General features: G+C 43.8%; 3 protein-coding genes across 5 annotated transcripts in view; 2 read left to right on the plus strand and 1 right to left on the minus strand.

Moving 5' to 3' along the window:
- Window positions 1-364: 364 nt before the first annotated feature.
- DCTN4-p62 (dynactin subunit 4) lies at window positions 365-5,058 on the plus strand. Of its 3 annotated transcripts, none has more exons than XM_086983666.1 (9): window positions 365-386; window positions 1,736-1,806; window positions 2,003-2,140; window positions 2,617-2,865; window positions 3,090-3,293; window positions 3,486-3,666; window positions 3,998-4,188; window positions 4,470-4,545; window positions 4,658-5,058. In XM_086983666.1, exons 2-9 carry the CDS (start codon window positions 1,772-1,774, stop codon window positions 4,778-4,780), a joined length of 1,197 nt encoding a protein of 398 aa, XP_086839792.1. In that variant the 5' UTR covers window positions 365-386; window positions 1,736-1,771; the 3' UTR covers window positions 4,781-5,058. The 3 variants fall into 3 exon arrangements, with proteins under 3 accessions (XP_086839792.1, XP_022672989.1, XP_022672988.1); XM_022817254.2 differs by lacking the exon at window positions 365-386 and adding an exon at window positions 397-543; XM_022817253.2 differs by lacking the exon at window positions 365-386 and adding an exon at window positions 550-812.
- Window positions 5,059-5,219: 161 nt separating this feature from the next.
- Mettl4 (Methyltransferase like 4) lies at window positions 5,220-15,412 on the minus strand. The gene is made up of 2 exons (XM_086983671.1): window positions 15,288-15,412; window positions 5,220-6,359 (listed from the first exon to the last, which is right to left on the minus strand). Exon 2 carries the CDS (start codon window positions 6,343-6,345, stop codon window positions 5,290-5,292), a length of 1,056 nt encoding a protein of 351 aa, XP_086839797.1. The 5' UTR covers window positions 6,346-6,359; window positions 15,288-15,412; the 3' UTR covers window positions 5,220-5,289.
- Window positions 15,413-17,001: 1,589 nt separating this feature from the next.
- The window catches only part of LOC111255441 (uncharacterized), a 28,029-nt gene continuing 24,818 nt past the window's right edge, over window positions 17,002-20,212 (plus strand). The window contains exon 1 of the mRNA XM_022817408.2: window positions 17,002-18,831. The gene's annotated coding sequence lies outside the window, so the exon portion shown is untranslated. The remainder of the gene's footprint in view (window positions 18,832-20,212) is intronic.

A 20,212-nucleotide genomic window follows, 5' to 3' on the forward strand; every position in this document is an offset into this window, starting at 1 on the left:
AAAAATAAACCGGCTTTTAAAATTTATCGTTACTGTCATGATGTTGGTCGTTTACAAATTAAATCGAGCAGAATCCTCATCAATAAGCAGCCCGATTGATGTCATACATCATATTGACAAGATTTTGGAAGTAAGGAAATCATCATCTGAAATCCATCGAAGCTTAACTACATCAAGAGACAAATAACTATTTCATTTTGATACTTCCAGTTATGTTATTATGAAAACATGCCCGCCACACAGGCAATTCAAATGAGGCTTAGCCTCGTCTCCCTCTCGCTTTTTAGTCACGTTTACATGTCCTAAGACAGTTCACCAAATACCGATTGCTCATCAGAATCGTCTGCTCTACGGCCTAATAAGTATTAGGCGGACACAAATTTTAGGCGAGCTCAAACAGTATTCTGCTCGTCATGTGACAAAAGCATAATATACATAGTATTTGTCCACATGAGGATATATGAAATTGCTGCTCCTTTTTAGATCGTTGTCTTCCTCTGTTTTTGTTTATACACACGTTGAAGTATACCTCCGGCCTCTTTGGTAGGTCGTATAAAGTTCCATAATGTAGCCCGCAGCAGCTGTATACATGGAAGGGGCTGTCATTTTGGATTCCTGTCTAAGTTTATTTGAGGCTATTATACGTTTTCCTAACGCGTAGTGATAAGTACCTTTCGGTGATAACAATGGAGATTTTCTTTCCTCAAAATGTGCAATACATTTGTACATGTGGTGCTCGAAAATCGCTCACTACCCTGTTCTATTGCAAGTACTGCTTCAAGCTAAGATGTGGCGACTGTGTATCTCATGAAGTGGGTAGCTAAAACATTCAGCATTAGCATATGTACGGTTGAGTAGGTCTGGTTTGTAAGACAAGCATTTTTTTATAGTTTGACACGTATATGGTGAGATTAAGAAGACGCCGGCGCCTTTGCTACCGATTTTCGTAAAAACTAAACTTTATATAGTGTGACTTTTGCTTGATAAATTCAGCTAAGCGTTCGGCGACTGAGCTGACTGGCGACTGAACTATACAGTTATGTGAGAGGTCAAGACATGTAGGCACTTTTTAATGCTTTTTTTTTGTAGGAATCTATCGATTGTGGTATTTCGCCAACAACATTTCTCGCTCACATAAATTACTCTACAATAGCAATAAAGGAGGCCTGCCCATATTTTGGTATCATATAATTGAGTATCGTCAGGCAGAGATTTCTATCATAATTTTTTTTATAGCTAATAAGTGCACTTCGACTTACGAGACTGAATCAGTAATTTAGGGAATAGGTATGATACCAAATGAGACTTTTTTTCTTTTGGTATAATAATGATGATTATAATATAGGCGCACTTGACCTGAAATATTAGGCACGGCTACAACAAAATTCATTAGAGGTACACAAGTGATTCCGATGATACTTCTCTTAATTTTCAAACTGATACCTGGGAGACGCCGTTAATATATCATAACTTAGTTAATGAAAATGTTTAACACCCACCGTATGACGTTTACAACATCCACTAGTGGCAATTTTGCTAGTTACATTTGAAAGTCTAAAGTTTAAATTGTTACTAACTTTGCTTTAGTGATAGTCCACATTGCTGAAGTGCCGCATGCAGTGAGAAGTATAAGCAATCATGCTGAATACACTCTTTACATTTATCTGTTAATCATAGAAGTCAATTAGGCTGTAAAGCCAAACATAACATGAGTTTGTTAATTGATTGTTCACAGGTGGATACGCATTATTGTCCCAACTGCCTCGAGTTCATGCCCTCCCCTGAAGCTCGCATTAAAAAAAATGTGTAAGTACTATTTCACTTAATTAAAACTCTAGATTCGAATTGTTAATTTTGAAGCGTATGCACTAGACGGCGGTAGGATGTGCCGGTTTTGATAGCTACTAGTGTTAATAGTGACGTGAAACTTATGACGATGGGCCTAACACTCAATAGAGGAGGTTGAAAATGACTTTTCGTGAATGGTTGCGATTTGTTCCAGATGTACAACGTGTTTTGAATGTCCGTGCTGCGGTATTGCACTTTATAGCCGTGGGGTAACACAGCAAGTTCCTTCGGAAGATGACCCGAACATCATGGTCAATAAACGAGGCTATTACCTGATGTGCAACTCATGCAAGTGAGCCGTAATAAATGTCTATAGTTTGTCATTTCTACACATTCTATTCTCCACTACTTTACTTCTAGTTAAGCTGCTATATATATATGACCGTTGGAATCATAATTGTATAGGTTGAAGTATGTTATTTCTTAGCGTGACTGAACACCGGCGAGGCTAGAGCAACAAACTGTTTACTACACAGAATCTCTTTTTAATATAGAATAGTTAGCAAGCAACATGTTGAATTGGGTTGGGTTTAGCAAAGAGAAGAATTATAACATACTGCCGATTTTTGTAGACGGTACGTGTTTCCTTTTCTATTTTGTTCTACTTACTAATTTATCTGAGCACAGAATATGATAACTATTTCTCGCAAAATGTATTTAACTTGATTAGGACGGTGAAATCTAGTTTTTATTTACGATAATAAGGATAAAATTTTTCTTTTCATCAAATCTAGTCCTTACTTGCCTACGGGCTGCTGAATTCAACAGGTGGTCTACTCATGAGCAGGGTCTTAAAAATCAACCTATGGCTTCTGGTGGATGGCCCCGTCTCGAGGCGCCCAACCAGGATCGTGTTCATCAGCTATGCGAATATTATCGAATTGTAGCGCATAATGAGAAGCTTGAAAAGGACAAGCGGAGGATTACACAAAAGTGTGGTTATTATATTAGTGACAAATACGGCGTTGCGACGGTTGTCGCAAAGAAGTACATGAGCCTACAAGTGACACCACGAAAGTGAGTCGCTTGTCAATACCTGAACAATACGTAAAAAAGGACACCGATTATTTTAAAATATCTACTTTTGGTGTTACCTAGATTATGTTTCAGCCTGTTAGATAATCCAGAAATACATACGGTTGTTGAGGTTCTACTCATGATGGTCTCCTCTAATACACCTGAGCCAAATCCCATGAAGCCTTTCATTTTCATTCTCAACTGAATTTGCTGCGCTTGCTTAGAGAGTCGCAAAAGGTTGCCGAAGGCTGTTTTGCGGCAGAGGCCAGCGAGGAAGTAGATGATCTGCCGGAGCGGTTTCTGAACAACCTCAACATCGATGAAGTAACCAATATTCGCATGCGACTTAGCAATCCAGAACTACAACCTACCAGGATGGCTGACCTCCGGATGAAGAATCTCAAGCTACTCACAAAAAAATCACAAAGGTATATACTTCTAAATGTTTTTTAAAACTTTTAAATGTCAGATTTGACATGTGTTATCTTCTACTTTACAACTGTTGGATCGTAATGGGTTATATGATAAGTGTTTACATGTAATAAATAAATATTTGTTGAAAAGAAAGTCTACGTTAGATGCAGGTATTCAATGATGCTCAGGTGCCTTACATTTCACAGGTGTAAGGATTGCACGCATTCGCTATGTAAGCCTGAATATAATCCTGGTTCAGTCAAATTCAAGATTCAGTTGTCAGCTTATTATCACATACCGGAAGTCCGAGTAAAGACGTGTCCCCAACTTCTTGCTGGAAGGGAGGTCACAATCGAACTTACAGTTACTAACCCAACGCCTCATGAGGTATTCGCAAGATTATTAGGCCTTTTTAAAAAAATCTAAATTAAACTTATTTGTACTTTACCAATTCCAATATAGATACTGTATTGTATATTTTGAGTGACGTAAGAATGAAACATCATTTTTCCTTGTAAACCGAGTATATAGTCATAGTATTTGGTTATTTCGGTGACCTATTCGTCAGGAAATTTAAACTCATAAGATAACAACGTTTTATGTTTTGACATTCGTTCAAGTAGGTTATATGAACCGACCGGAAAGAAGCTCAAATAGAAAATTAGCATGGACATAGAAGTTTCCGAGGTACTTTATAGGAGCGCGTATGTTCTTGCAGGTATCGGTCGCACTGCTTCCGCTGGAGGGCCACCCAGGCACGCCCACGGGTACTGGTCTCATTTTTCCGGAGGTGACGTGTACAAATAGTGCTATAGCATTGCCGTCATGCACGATGTACCTGTCCGCCAAAGATGACGCCGCCGAATATGATGATACAGCGGATAAGATGGACGATCGAAATAACAAAAGGTTTGCCCCATCTGCGCTTTTTACAATCCTGTAACAGGTCATAACGGTGACGATAACTAGACTATCATTTGTTTGTTCTCATTGTAATCATTTGTGAGTCTAGCTTCCTCAAAATTCAAGTGCGTACGTACCATGTACGCGCACGTAATTATTAACTGTCACCTATTAAGTAAATATATGGAGCTATCAGTGATATGTATCTTGTATGTGAATATAAAGTAAATGTATAGTTACATAGATATCTAATTTTTCATTTTCACCCTCACTGCTTTTTCTTACAGTGTGGTTACCTTCAAGCGATGTAACAAGTTGGGCTTCAAGATGCAGATTACGCCTCAGCAATGCAGCAACGTTATTGTAAGTCGTTGTCTTGCTTGATCGGCTTGATGTTGTTGTGATGTTACTTTGACGTCACAAACATATGTCTCTTATTTACTGGACATCATCCGTTCTTGAACGATTGTTTCAGATCGGCTTCCGTTTAACACACACGTATACCAATCAAACAATCCAAGGCAACAAGCGGGAGTACGAGGTCCTGTCATTGCAGCACGCGGTTATCGTTAATTTGGGCCCGCTATCAAAGGAGTGAAATGACTTTGCGGGAACTTACTGTTTCAAGCCAAACTTGCATGTGAAGTTTACCTTTCCGGATTGTTAAGCAATCGAGCTCTTTTTAATAAAATATGGCTGAGGTCAGTGACCTCAAATCGCTCTCTTATTGGATGAGCATCACTCACAAGTGTTACTATCATCAAACCAAGGACTGTAACTTTATATTGTCTTGAGTAAAAGTGTATATATATGCAAACATTTATTAATATAGAATGTTATATTATCGCAAATAAAGGTGGTATGTACTGCGGACAATATAGAATTATTCCGTAGTTGATAAATTAATAGAAGTGCATGCCCCATATTTTATTGACAGGCTCCCAGTGTTAGATTTCAAAAACATAAACGGATCTTATAGAATAGCAGTACTAAGGCGTTTTGATTTCTAACTTTCTACACACTGAGGTAATAGGTAGTCGAGTATACAATTTAATAATTTATTAATACACATTTACAATGTTTACCTAATGACGTTTAACGAGACTTCTAGTTTAGGACGTCGAACACTTCAACGCACTGCAACTTAATAACTTCGTTACCAAAACACACCCAGTTTGATTTAAGCGTCCTGGCAAAAAGCTCTAAACACCTGAGACGTTTGCAGTGAATATCAAATTGTTCCAAAACGCATTCCAAGTTTGGCTTATGCGAGTGTATTGCACTTGGTACAGACACAATAATCTTACCGTTACTCTTAAAGAGTTTCTCGGTGTACAACTGGTTTCGCGTCGCCAGGAGCACGTGCTCATAAGGTTTCTTGAAATTTCGACCTAAAGGACAAATGGGCGTCCCATTTGTCGTTACTTTAAGCCAAGTCCATGTTGCTACCAATTGCAAATTCCATCCGCTAAGTTGCTCTTTGAGATAAGTATAATGACTAATGTTATGAGTGTACCATACAATAAGGAGACCGTCATAGGCGAGTAAATCTTGAATCTTTAGTTGAGAGAGGCAATCCTGTGCATCAGCTGTCATGTAGCGGCGTTGTCGTTTCACTGACTTGTTAATCCAAGGAGGATCCATAACGATAAGATCAAAACGGCCGTCAGACCCATATAAGGTATGTGCTGCTTTAAGCATATCGATCGTTGAACTTGGACTCAACGTACTCAGAATACCTACTGAGTGTGGCGGCAGAAGAAACTGTCGATTCTGAAAATAACATTTCTGTGTTTTCCCATTTTCATTAAAAAATATCTGATAAGTGCAACCTCGAAAAAAGTAACTTGATGGAATAACGGCCGCCGATTGCTTTGCCTTACTGTTTTCAGCATCATCCAGGACTTCACGTGCAAACTCATCCGAATTCTCTATAACAAACTTTTTGAGATTGTCTGCAATATCTTGATCAAGAGGCCATTCTCCACTAAGTTCTGTTTCTGAGTCTCCGCATGCTGCTCGTTTTCTTTTTGAAATGTTATCGCTACTTTGAGCTGCGAACGGTTTATAAATGGCGAATAAATCTTGATGATAAGAAATATCCTCAGAACCGCTGTTGAGAAAGCTACTCTTGAGGTGATCAACAAATATTAAACGTTCCATTGTTGAAACATGACCTGAAATTAACAGCGTATTCTTACATATTTATTCGATCAAAAATCAAATATGCATTTTCGACTCACCTTTGTATATATATTAAAAAAAAACTAATCAATCGACATAAGTAACAAAACCCTAGTATGATGTCAGTTTTAAAACGCTGAGTTATTGTTAACCATTGTTTGCTATTATAGACCCATCGGTGCTAAATCCTGCCTAAACTAACCAGAAGCAACTACTGTCGAATTCCATTCATTGCTTCAATATAATTTTTTTGCGAGCCAAATATTGGAAATGAGAAGTAAACTTAGTGTATTCTCAGGTCTCACTGAAAAGACATTAAAGTAACTTGTTAGGTAGTTAATTGCACCTTTTGCAGCATCGTACAAAAATTAGTTCATACCTACAGTTATTATCAATAAAAATATTTCATTACAGCACGTTAATTTTAAAATACTGTCAATTTTAAGTCATTTTTGGGTACGAAAAATTGCGTTAGACTTTAAGAGGCTCAGTGGCACTATATTGAGGTTAGAATGATACAATAGCAAATCTAGCTAAGAAATTCAAGACTTGATATACTTGAACCAACAATAAGTTTCTTACCACTAGGTGAATATTTTGAAGTAAATATCTTGTAAAACAATTAGATATTTCCTAAATATAGTCCCGAGTGTCCTTGTTTACCGTTAATTGTTATGACTATAATTTAATTGCATTTGATTACTGCCTATTTTATTAGCATATTTTACGACCTTTATCCTGCCTTGGTTTCTTATAAATCCTGCTGCTCCTGTTTTTGTCAAAGAAGCGGACTCTGTGTTAAATTTTATAGGCGAGTCAAACACTACACAGATTATTTCAAAACTCGAAGTCAGTCCTTTACAGGCTAATAGAACTCAGTGAATAAATCATCTTCCCAATTGATGTACATTTTACAGCTGAAAGTTACAAAGACAAGTGACTTGTTAGATATCGCTTAGATAAATATATGACGGCGAGAGATATGCTACCTTAATTGAAAAGGTGAGGTTATCTACCTATTTACAGCGAAAAATCCGCTTTTTGCCCAGCATAAGTCAAACTGAGTCAGTCATTTAAAAAGTAATGAGTAATATGTCAAGTAACAAGAAAACCACGAGGCATTATTTTTTAGCTTCAGATTGCCTGAAAACCTTTACTATTGTTAAAGACTTCTGAGTACCTCCGTAAAATTAAGACTCTACTGTTTTATCTTGTACCGTGCCAGCCAATCTTAAGTAATTTTTTGGTAGATTATCTATTAATGTCGCTGATAATACACATGCTTAATAACGAGAAGAAAAATTATACATGTTTCCAAAGGTATCGAGTATTTTTGAGATTATTGTCGTAATAGGATTTACAGAAGAAGGTCCAAATTATTATGTAAACTAATGCTGCACATTTGGATGTTGCTGTGTTTGTTTGTGCGTGTATGCGTGTAAACTGCTGACTATTTAATCCGTCCGTTGCTTAACCACCGCAGTCTCACTCGTCGAACTTCTTTTTACATAATGACTACTAAAAAAATATCTAATTCAAAATTTCTCTTGATTCTCTTAAATTTCTGTCAGTGGAAATATAAAATGAGAAGAACTAGCGATGGTTAGTCTTTATAGACTGAAAATATGCAGTAAGTTTGAACGCACGTATCCCTTCTTGCGATATTGTTAAGTGAGTATTTTTTTTAGCCCGTCATTGCAATATCGGCAAATAATTTAGCTAAAAAATTCACTAGAGCTCGAATACTGAAACATAAGTCGATCGCATCAAAAAGATGTTACGTTATTATCGTCTAGAACAGGAACTTGTTTTAGGGCCTCATCGTCTCCACTGACGTTTAGCTTTTAGGAATTGAATAGCACAATCTTAACCGCTTAAACTATCTGTCATAAAGACCAGTTCTTGAGCAATTTTTATTTAAAACTAAGAAATAACGCGCGATGAGTCAAAATGAATTCTCTTTTTTTAACCATAGGTTACAGAAACGAAATGACTACTTTGCACGCACAAGTCTCTCAACTGAGACAATAGTTTCCACACAGTCGCGTATTTTCCGATGTACTCTCTGCGAAGTATTTTTTAGAGTAGTAAACTTTTAGCTGCAACACGATTCTCTTCACCGGCAAAAATTCTTGGTTTACTAAATCCTATCATCGCCTTAACGATCGATTTTAAATATCAAAATACCGCATAGATTTCACCGTCATGGTAAATTATTACGTGTTCTAAATACGATCATGTACACCGTAAAATATTCAGAGGAGATTATGAGGCAATCAGTTGGTAGACAAAATTCTAAAGTAATATGAAATCAACATTTCGATATGAAGAAAAATCACCTTTTTTATTGATTATATGGACTTAGAAACTTTGTTTCTGATGATTGTACAGCACGCGTCCGAAATGACATCGAACAGCCCTCCATCGAGATATAGTCCGACAAACAATTTACACCGGTAAAAGCGGTATATTCCCACCTAACCTTCTTTCAGCGGTCACCGAGGGCGCCACCGCCTTGTCGTCAGAAAAGGAAACTTGTTTCCAATCGCTTTCGGAGCGAGGGTGCGCTTCACGGGCGGGCTACCCCTGATGCGAAAAATAGGCAGGGTTATTCGCCAAGATATCGACAGATGCTGCCACCAGCCTGTTGCCGCTACTGACATACGAAACGAATGACGAATAGATACCGGCATCAACTTGTGAAAAACAAAGGCAGGCAAAAGTTAATCTTCGGTTATAAATTGAGTAAGAATAGGACGGCTACTACCGACTACTGTATTCAACAATCGATGTACTATTATCTCAACGTACAACGCGCATTACCGCAACGACGCACAGATGTCCATATCCACCCAGGCAGAGTTCATCTAAGCTGCTGGTCAATGTTACCTGCAACCATTCCTGCGAATATATACGCTAAGCAACGCAAGCAGTATTCTTCGCGCAGCTTGCCGTGATGGCGTATACAGACAAAACCGGTAGAAACTGGCGAACAGCTTAACCTGTGGGCTGCCTTTCTGGCCAAGCCCAAAGCGCTTGCTTCCCCGCAGATGGGCAAAACAGCTGCTCGGCACAATCGGTGGAAGAAGAAAACGAAAAAAACGGTCGTCCGTCGGGAGAGAAGTCGTATCCGTGGATCGCTGACGCCATCGATGCCTGCCGCAGTAACGGGCGACGGTTGGTGATCTTGGTGGCTATCGTGATGTGGGGCCGGCCAATCGACCCTGCGAGTGGCCAGAAGATGATCGTTCTGGCCTAAGTAGTAGAATAGCTAGAAGAGGGCGGAATGAACAACGCTTTTGAGAAAGTTCACTCTCCTCGTCAGATCAGAATTCGAAGCTAACTCTTTAGACTGGCAGTTATGGCCGTACATTTGGAGCCAAACAAACCTAAGAAGCGGGCCAGATGAATTCACTTTTTTTTTATCTAGCTGACCAACTATGTTTCATTGGTACGGGATACTTTAGAGCAGGGAGGCAGCATGAAAACTCGTACTATGTACGGGTACTTCTTTTATATCTCGACGGCCAAGCACGAGAGAAGGTCGAACTTCTTCTTCACCAACAATCATCAACCGCCGCGGGGATATGCTCAGATATCGATCCTTCGGCGTTTTGGTCTGTGGCAGGGCGCAACACGGCGATCTCAGCAACAGCGCACACTGTCCTCCGATGCAGGTTATCGTCTACACAGCTGTAACTTCTGTGTCAACGTCCTGTTGTTGCTGGTATGTTGATTATTTTGGATAGTTTAATAGCAGCGAACCACCGTTAGCAACGACACGAGCGGCGTAAATACATTACGATGACGCTGTAGATATCACACACACACACACACATATAAACATAACAAGTTTGTGTAGAAAACACACGCACATGTCACAGAAATCATGTACCATTATGAATAGATCAGATTGTTTTCTGTGCAGTTCAGACACACAGGACGGTGTGCCTATTACCAAAAGGTACAAGTCTTAACAAAGTGACTGTCCTGAGCTTTCGCTGCGATTTTGCCCGAATTCCCTATAGTACGTAGAATGGCTTACGTTTGTTTGCATGGATAAACTTTCGGTCATGCAGCTTCATATACACACCGTATTATATAGGCGACAGTATGAAGCATAATGCTAGAGTCTTAAATGAATCTTAAATGAACCAATATTATGGATTTTCAATTTTTGTCTACACGAGTTTGAAGGCAAGACGAGGTCAACAATGCTACGAGAGATCTTTAGAGAATATCAGACCACCGAATCATATCCAAACCGGCATAGCCCCGCGTGCTACGCACGTATGGAAACTAAGAGTATAGCAAGACGAGCCTACGCAAACTAAACGACAAGTCACCGGAAAAATTAAAACCTTGCAACGTAGCGGTATTGTTATTTGATGTTAGTTGTACGTCCCTATTTATAACAGTTGCATTGCAGTTATTCTTCTTTAGCCGCAGCTACGTAGGTGCCTTACAGGCTTGTGCGTGACATATCATAAAGTAGCTTAAAGCGACAGTCGCTGACTCAGAGAGTTGATGACTGCCATGATGATGACTGAGTCGGTACAGAAAAGCTTGTGCACACTTCAAATATAGAAAATCGATTTCGAATCTCTAGCGTGTGCGTACTACCCAACATCAGCTGCAACGTGCGCTACCTGTATACTGCTGTTGTGGTCTTTCTCAGTGTTATTGCATCTATATGTATGTGTGTGTGTGTGCGTGAGTGTTTATTCGTGCACCTCTTTATGCCTATGTTTCACATCTTCGCTGATTTTCTCTTCGTTCGCGTGAGTCCAGCTCGTTCGCGGCAGAACCGCTTGGCTGAATCAGCGTCTCGGACCGATGAACCCGATGAAACCACGACAATCCTACGTAGCTTTCTACTGCGATTACTACATCTACTCAGTAGGCGAAAGACGTCAAATGAGTTCTCAAATGACTGTAGTACAACGGTAACACCTTTAGTCTCCGATTTCAAAAAGCTTTGGCCATTAGATGTTAGCTCAGGATTATGCGCGGGAATCGAATTGACGGCAAGTGCCAAATGAATAAGTTCGAAAAATGTTAGGGAAGAGACTTATATTTCCATCTGCCTAACTTGCAGCTTTATTCTTTACTTGTGCGGGCACAAAACCCAACGTGAGAGCGATTGGACGCAGCGAAAACTGCCCCATACGTGGACTGATTTGTGTAGAATGACTTTGAGAAGCTTGATATCTGTCAGTGACTTAGTTAGGAAAAGGACTGACAAAAGCATAGTACATCGATATAAAAAAGGGCTGAAATGTATTGCCAAAAGCTGCACGAGTTTTGTTGCCTTCCCTTGAGTAGCATTTGCCATTGATCTGTTTGACCTATCTAAGTCGCATGGTGATATCCACCTACTCCTCATCTTAGCCTACACTATGACTATCAGATAGGTGGTTTGAAGATGCGAAGCATTGAAAATTGCAAACTGCTCAAAAATGGAAAGAAACATTTCAACGGATGCTCCTCAACGAGTCACTGTTGTAGTGTAGAGGGACGCATATCTTCGCTCCTGTCTGCGATTGTCGACATCACTATATCATTATGGGAGCGATGCAAATAACCACCGGATCTAGCTTGATACCAAACACATCGATGCTAACCAGACATACCGTGTGACACTGATTAACATCAGGCCAGTTCACTGGACTTCAATGGTGTCTACCCCGTTTGATCGCTGTTTCGAGACCTACTTTGCAACGCTGTCCGTTGTGGTGACTCGGGTGTAAAAACCAATTCAATAGACGCGCCGCTATATAATCAAGCTACTGCGAGTACCATGAAGAGAAGTAGATGTGGCTATACCTGCTAGAGTAGTGCCACTTCAAGAGCGGTTTTTGCAATCACAACCCCCATACATTCTTTGTAACTAACCGCGACATGGGACTGAAGCGATAGTAGCAACACGAGTTCGCTTTTAATACCGCTATAAATTGTTGCGTCATGTATTGACGAGAAGATTATTTCGAGCGAGCTTTTTATCCTCGAAAGAGATAGAAAAAGATGTTCCTGTTATTCATTACGGCTAGTCTCGTACTACTAGCACCGTTACTCCGCCAGGCTCGTGCGCTTGTTAATTGCACAGGCACGGGCTTCGCTCGTGTTTTGTTGATTTTTATCCGTTCATAAAGAAATCATATTTACGGACTGAAACACTGCTAATGTTAGGCTCTCTTTTCCATCGTTTCAAATACATTTCCGGGCCGTTTGATTGGCGGCAGCCATCAGCAACTGACCGCAATCCGCTAATCGGTTTCTGACTCTGAGCAGATTTATTCAGTCGTATCATTGATGCGGTATAACCTAAGTCGAAGTCCCAATAATGGTCGGAAAAGACTTTGAATGAAACAGGAAGAACATAATGAGGAAAAGCAAATAGGCGACAGTATTGTTAGTGTCCTTTGCGTGGTTGGCTGGAGCAGCCGCAATGACTCATGGGTCCGATCTAGATTTCTCCCTCTCCGGCGTGGCCTGAGCACACTGAAAATGCTCATATAAGGGATCGAAAGGGGATGGACAAAATCGATTGTTGGAATTCACTTCGACCTCCTGATCGACAGCCTCTGATTGTTGCTATCGATACAATGTCACCAGCGTACGGTCTGTGATGGTTAAGATCGTTGCGCTGTCCTATCCGCCCTGCAGGGTTCGGCAAAAATACTCATCGCCAACCACCGATGCAATGTAACGAAAACAGTCACAGTGGTTAGTGAAGGTTTTGTCTATCTATTAAGACCAACGATATGGGCAAAGATGCAAAGAGCATGCCTCACTGCTGCTGTGCCGATCGACGAGCTGCGAGTGGTCGTGCCTCGCCATCATACACAACGACAGCAGAAGTCACTGACACCAACGAGGAAAAAGCATGAAGATGTATTATCATTAACCAATGAAAAGCATTATGGGAAGGCCACCGGAAGATTGCGACACGGTTGCCATGACCTTCGCCATTGCCGTCACCATCAATATTAGATGAGAATCAGCGACAGTCCCGGAGCGAGCATCAACCTCAGAAGCAGTAATAGCAGCGGCGCAGTAGCGCGCCAGCCCAATGGCTTTACAGTCGCTATTGCCGAGTTGCTCAGCAGGACCACTACAGAGATACCTCATTTTCGTACTCGACTAACTAGGCATAGTTGGAACCAATTGGACATCATATTAGACCTTGTTAGGTACAATGCTAGAGGTCTAACAGCGTCATAGTCTCGTCTTCGGGTAGCAGTAGACTGATTTGCTTCTCATATTGCTGCGGCTGCTATTGATGCTGGGCCTACTCAAGGGATAGAAAGTGAAGGGAAGAAGGCCTTTACCCCGAAATCCCCTCAGTTCTCCCCTTTCCCCCCGACGAACGGAGAGCTGAGAAACCCATTCTCCGTTGTTGCCAATACTCTCTCTACTTCCACATTTATCCATTGGTATGGGAACCAAAGCATCGGCAAGCGCCAGGCGACACCGACGGCAGCTAGGTATTCCCGTTGCTTTGTCTGCAAGCCTCACTAAGTACTCGCGGCAACTTGTTCATTTGTCCCGCCGCAGAGCGCCCTATAGACAGCCTGCGGCTGCTCCGCGTTGTCATGGTGGTGATGTACTATTCTGCTCCCAATGGTCGCGCTGCCCCTAAAGCCTCTATTAAGAGGTGCTCAACAATACCTGCAGCCATACGTGTAAATGAATCTACACTAGTCACAGAAAAAGGGAGAACAAGGGAACGAACAAGACAGACGCGCTAAAGGATGACGCCAGGCCAATAACAGAAGCTAAGGAGGAGAGACAAGGAACGAGCAGCTCATCGAACAGGCAGAGATCAGGCAGACCAACGTACGGACTGAGCCCGTTCCATCGTTTGTTGTTCTCGTAGTTGTCCACTAACCGCCCACGTATCGCCTACGTACGGCTGCCTTAAGCCAGCAAGCCAGCCATTTCGTCCTTGATCTGACGAGCCCTGATCATCGTTCCTAGTTAGCGCTCCTATCACCACCACTAGAAACGACAGCGCCAGGCTCTGTCCGAGCATTTATTGTAGGATCGTGTGCAGCACCCGCTTCAAGGCCTCTTAGACGCGTCGTACTGCGCGACCACAGCTTCCTACAACAATCATCGTAACAGAATGGGCAGCAACAGCAGCAGAGCTTCCACCAGTGGCAGAAAAACCCTTCGCGATTTGTCGCAATTCGTAAACGCCGCCGCCTCTACACAGCAAACCGCCCCTGTAAGAAGAAGATTCAAAGCAAAAGTGAGTGGAGAGCCCCCTTATCGGGAACATCGGGCAGAGCAGAGCACAGTCGAGTGATACAAGTATAGATCAAACCGGGATCTCGTCCATTGCTCAACGCTTCTCGCGATTAAGCGCTGCTGCTGTTACTATCACAGAAGTCGCCATCGCCGCCATCGAACAGGAAAGAAGAGGCCAGCATTACTATATTATCATCACAAAAGCCATCCTGCCGCAGCAGAAGCTTAAGACTTCTTCTGTTGGCGACTGCTACCGCTTGCCGCTACAGCTGTAGCTCTGTCCCTTTGTCGTAAGCTTGCGTCCCGATGACGCTATTATATTCGTAGTCAGCCTGACTGCCCGCCCGCCCGCCTGCTTCCTACGGCGCCATAACCTACAAATCGTGTTGCTTACATGTCTAACTTCTACAGAGCAGATAGGCTCACTGGCAGGCCAATCGATACCGGTGTTTTAACCTGTAGACAGGCCTGCAGCGTGAGCTACATTTGAGCCCGTGCTGTCGCCCGGTTTAGGTTCGGACCCATATGACTGTTGCTGCTACTGACCATGACGAGCATGATGCTAGTTATAATCAGAAGATGGGCCTGAGCAATTCCACTTGCTGCCGCCATCTAGTCTCTCGTCGCGGCCAGCTAACCGAAACAGTTAAAAGAGAGTTGGCGATTACCGCGTCTAAAGGAGCGAACCGAGCGTTGTTCTCGTTGGCTGGCACATGCATTAAACACTTCTATTACTACCACAACTGACTGCTGCCGAACGCGGGCGCTGCTGCACGAGATATCTTGCTTGCGTGTCTACTTGCCTATCTGTCCGATGCAGCAGAGTTAGCGGCCAAGAGTGCATAGAACATCAGCGGATAACGGCGGATCCAGCGATGTTGTTAGAAATGCTGCTGGTTTGTGACGCTGCTGCTGCTACTGATGCTGTGATCGTAGAAGCTTTCGGTAAATTTCAACCTGTCCGAAAATAACCAACAGCACTTACGCGTGTTCCTGCTGTCAACCCGGCTGCCTAGACGACTAGCTAACTATACTCTATGGCTCTGTGTGGCGAAGCAGTAGACAGGTTCTATTGCCACTATGCTGCTGCTATCGAGGAAAGCACAACAGAGGGGAGCCGGTTGTGATGACGGCGGCGGCGGCGGCGGCAGTGGACCAAGAGGAGATAGTGGCGATGCTGCCGGTGTGTTTGGTTGAGGATGCAGCAGAAGTGTGCGCTACGTCTGAAGGGACGAAAACGTTAGGCTGCCGCCGCTTTCATTTAGGCAGGCCATCAGGACCGCCAGCAGCAACATCAGTACGTGCACTCGCCCAAATCCTTCCAAAAAGATTCACACGCGCAGCCACAAGCGTGCATCGAGCTTTTGAGAAACTTACACGGACAGGCACACACTCTCCAGTGCTCAACTATACACAGCTGTACCCAACTGTCCATGGTATCAGATAGGCGAGCTATCTGAGTGGGCCATGAGCTTCCCATGCTGCTGTTGGTTATAGCGGCTCGAGTAGTAGTAAATACGGGAAGGGCGGAAGGAGGGAGGGAGTTCGATGTTGTGGAGCGGCCCCGGCGGCACATACGGCGGCGGAAACAGCAGCAGCACTGCCATCAACATGAACGAATACCATGATACGACTAGCGACATCAGCAGCGTTTCTTGCTGTATGTGTACCCCGCCAATGTGACTAGCTCAGTGCTGCTGGAGCGGTTGCGCTTGGCTGCCGCACGTCGGCTTTCAGCTGGGAGCGGCAGCAGCAGCAGCAGTGACAACGGCAACGCTCACCGTGTGGTGCGCTGTTTCTGTCGCTCGTCGTTCGCTTACAGCACAAGCGATCGACAAGAAGGAGGAAAGTAGAGAACGAAAAGTCGTCGTTGTCATCGTCGACGAAGAGGAGGAAAAAAACGAAGGGAGAGACGAACGGAGCTAGCGCAGAGCGGGCCAGCATGCTAGCTACCCAGAGAGACAAGCACTATCTGGACACGCGTACGCGCAGGTTCACTCACACACACACACCGACCGACAAGCACACAGACACACAGATATATAGGCGAAGCAGCGGCGGATGTTAGCGGCTGCCGCTGCGGCAGCAGCGTCAACGGCGAACACTGGCAATATACACAACATCGAGATTCATCGACACACGGTCCGAAAGAACCAGCCACATCGAACGGCCGGGAGAATATCCCAGAACGGAGAGGCCGTAGCAGCCGCAGCATAGAGAAGACATACACAGAGAGACTCCTGCTGCTGCGGCTGCCGCCGCCGCCGCTGCCGCCGCCGCCGCCGCCGTTGTTGTTGCTGGTGGTGGTCCAAGCTGGACGGCTCTGGCTCTCTACAGCGCAGCCGCTGATCTGGCTGGCGTGGGGTAGCAGCAGCAGCAACAGCAGCAGCAGCAGCAGGAGTTGCTGTAGTAGAAGTGAGCAGGAACTGATCGCTACCGCGGCTCACAGATAGCGACTGTAGTCGCCAGCTCAGTCGGTAGTCGAGGTGATCGTGACGGTAGAGACGGCTGGCGCTGTACATCAGATCAATACAGAGTATCTGTGTGCGTGTGTGCGTGTATGCTGCAATTCTAGAGCAACGCTAGTAGTAATACTAATAATTGTAGCAGCGACAGTAGCGGTACAACAACAACGACGACAACAACAGCAACAACAAAAACAATACATCAAACAACAGAAGGAAACAGCGGTTGTTGCGCTTTACCGCTGGCTGAGGCCACCGTTCGACAACTCTACGAGGCCGCGGCCGACAACAAAACAGAACGAGGCAAGAGATCAAAAAAAAAAAAGAAGACGGCGACGACCGTACAAACGGCGCCAGTAGCAGGATCAGGAGTAAGCAGGCAAGCAAGTAAACCGTGTGCGAGCCTCGCTGAGCGTGCAGCCGCTAGCTTCGTGCTCCTGTGCCACCCGAGTCCGCGGCTCGCACCACAAACGCGATAACAATTGCAGCAACTGCTGATGACGCTGCTGCTGCCGTCGCTGCTGTTAGTGGAGGTCTTCGTTTCGCAGTGCCTCTATTTCTGTGTATCAATGTTGTATCTGTGTGTGTGCGTGTGTAACGAGAGATAGTGTCACTGCTGATGCCATAGTGCCGTTGGTCGCCGCTGGATCCAGCAGCAGCGATAGACAAACAAAGCACAAAGCAATACAGTTACCTTTACAACAATTTGTACCCAACCACACACACAGTATTAATAACGGCAACGACTAGGTTACGACGCGTGTTACAACCACTATTGCCACTGCGATTAGCTGGGAGCTAACTAGTAACGACAGACGTCGATAGAAACAAGCATACCTAACAAAAAAACAAGTCAAGTCTGACCGAAGTGAGTAAAGCGTTCAGTCCGGTGTAAAGGAGCGTGCGTGTTTCGTGGCGTGTTTGAGTGTTGGATAGCCCTCTGTGTGCTATTGTATAGTAACAGTGCTGAACGGAAGAAGAAATGTTTGCTAGTGACGAGCGCTGCGTGTCGTTGAGCGTTTCTGGATGCCTTGAGCGTATTCGCGCATATATACCTGTGCCTCCTGAAAAGTGCCGATGAATCCAAATGAATCTGTTCCAGCTGGTTCGAGTGCATCAAACAGAAAAGGGAAGACAAGAAAACAGGGAAAGAATCTTCGTCACCGCAGTCCGCTTCATTCAGTGGCATCTATTATCTAGCAAGGTACGGCCGTGCTCATAGTCGTAACGGTGCGAATTATGTGCGAAGCTAGTGTCTGACCTATCTTGATTTAGCTAGTATTGCCGACCCCCTCGTCCCCCAAAACAGCCACTTTTTTTCTACCTTCAGTCTACAAGCGATCTTCTAATCTGATTCAACGTGCAACCTCAGTGGCTGGCAGCTTTACAATTCTACCCTCAATGACAAGTGAGTGATGGTTGATCGGCTTCGGTTGGCTTAATCAGATCAGATCGAGTTATTACTATAACAATGGGTGCAGCAGTACCAAGTGCGTGAGCGACTCAGTATTGTCGTGTACGTGCAGTTCTCTCAAGTCTGTTTCCTGCACCCGCTACTGGTGTTTCAGCTAGCGTTGCCTAGTTCCTGGTCTCCCATGCAATATTGAGCGTGAGCGTTTGTGCTAACGTGTTATTGAAGAATGGCTAGCCATCTAGCTGGCTAAGGGGTGCTTCAACTGCTACGACGCCAAGATGACCGCAGAGGACGGCGAGGCAAAAGCAGCCGCAGAGGTTCATCATTGTCAAGGTATTGTATTTTCCTACATACTAGTAGAAACCGAGGGTTGGGTCAGGCTTGTCAATGACCCGGGCCGCTTTCAGGTACTGAGATCTGCTAGTAAGAATAGATGCATAGTTACTGGAATGAGTACGCTCGCAATTGAGCGTTTCTGGGCAAGCGTAGGTGGCCAATAATCATCGAACGCGTTTCACTTGTTTAGAATAAATCAATAGCCTATTACTAAATTACTTGATCACAAAGAAATTTTAAAACTGTGATTTTACATTATGCAGCAGCATAAACGAACGCGCACAGCTGTTGCCAATCGTGAGCGTCGTCGCGCAAAGCGTCCTTCGATTTTTCACGAGCGGCAGGAACGCCACCCGCTGTGCTGTTTGGTGTTCTGGCTTCGGGTCTTAGCTAACTGATGAGAAAAACTAGAAGTCTGTTAAAATCTTGTTCTAATCAGATGAATTCTGGTTGCCAGCGCATGATAATGCCGTTCGTCGTTTGTGCCACTATCGAGTCACATTATCAGATGAAGTTAACAGACGAAGCGTACTATAAATGCGGCCAATGAGAAAAGGGGATTAGGAATCAATTTTACAAACTAATACTAAAATACGGCCAGACGTGCAGTGAAAACCATGTCCCCGTCCTAACGTATAACACTGTATTTGACGTAACTTTCACGATTATGAAATGCGGTTTCTCTCCTTTGTTCCCTGTCCAGTTTACCATTTTGCTATCAAAAGTTGTTGGTTATGGTGACTTGTTCGTCTGAATAGGTGCTACTCAGATTCAGCTGGGTACATACGCATATTCCGAGGACATCAGAGTATTCCACATACTGATGCGCTGAGCTGATTTCGTATTCATCGTACGCCGTCGTAATCTAGACACTCTACGAGGCAGCCGTTGTCCACTAGTCGGTGTTATTGTATTGCACACCCAGGGGAGGCGCTATAGATATGCTGTATGACTGCAAATGTGTCATACGACGCGATGCCTATCCCAGCCAATACTCTATAATTGCATGCACCATAGCAGAGAGTGCGTGTATTGTATTATGCTTGCTATACGGCGACGCCATTATCCGACAAACAGAAGAGACGGCAACACCAGTGCGACGCACTCCTTCGAAACGTGTGCACGCCGGCACATTACTAGCACATAACCATCAAAAACTGCTACGATCCTCTTATAAGCGTAGGACGCTTATGGTTATACGGCCCTCAGTCTTTGCAGGCATGATCTGCAGGGGTGGTATGTTCTACGGTTCATCAGTGAGCCGACCACAAGAGATTTAAGTTCTGGGGTTTTACAACTTTCTTTCGTTCTTTTCGTCTGTTCGACGCAAAGCATGCGATTTCTTTTCGTCTCTAATCATCATGAGCGGCCGTGTGTG

Source organism: Varroa destructor, unplaced genomic scaffold, assembly GCF_002443255.2.
Source record: "Varroa destructor unplaced genomic scaffold, Vdes_3.0 BEIS01000001.1, whole genome shotgun sequence".
Classification (NCBI taxonomy): domain Eukaryota; kingdom Metazoa; phylum Arthropoda; class Arachnida; order Mesostigmata; family Varroidae; genus Varroa; species Varroa destructor.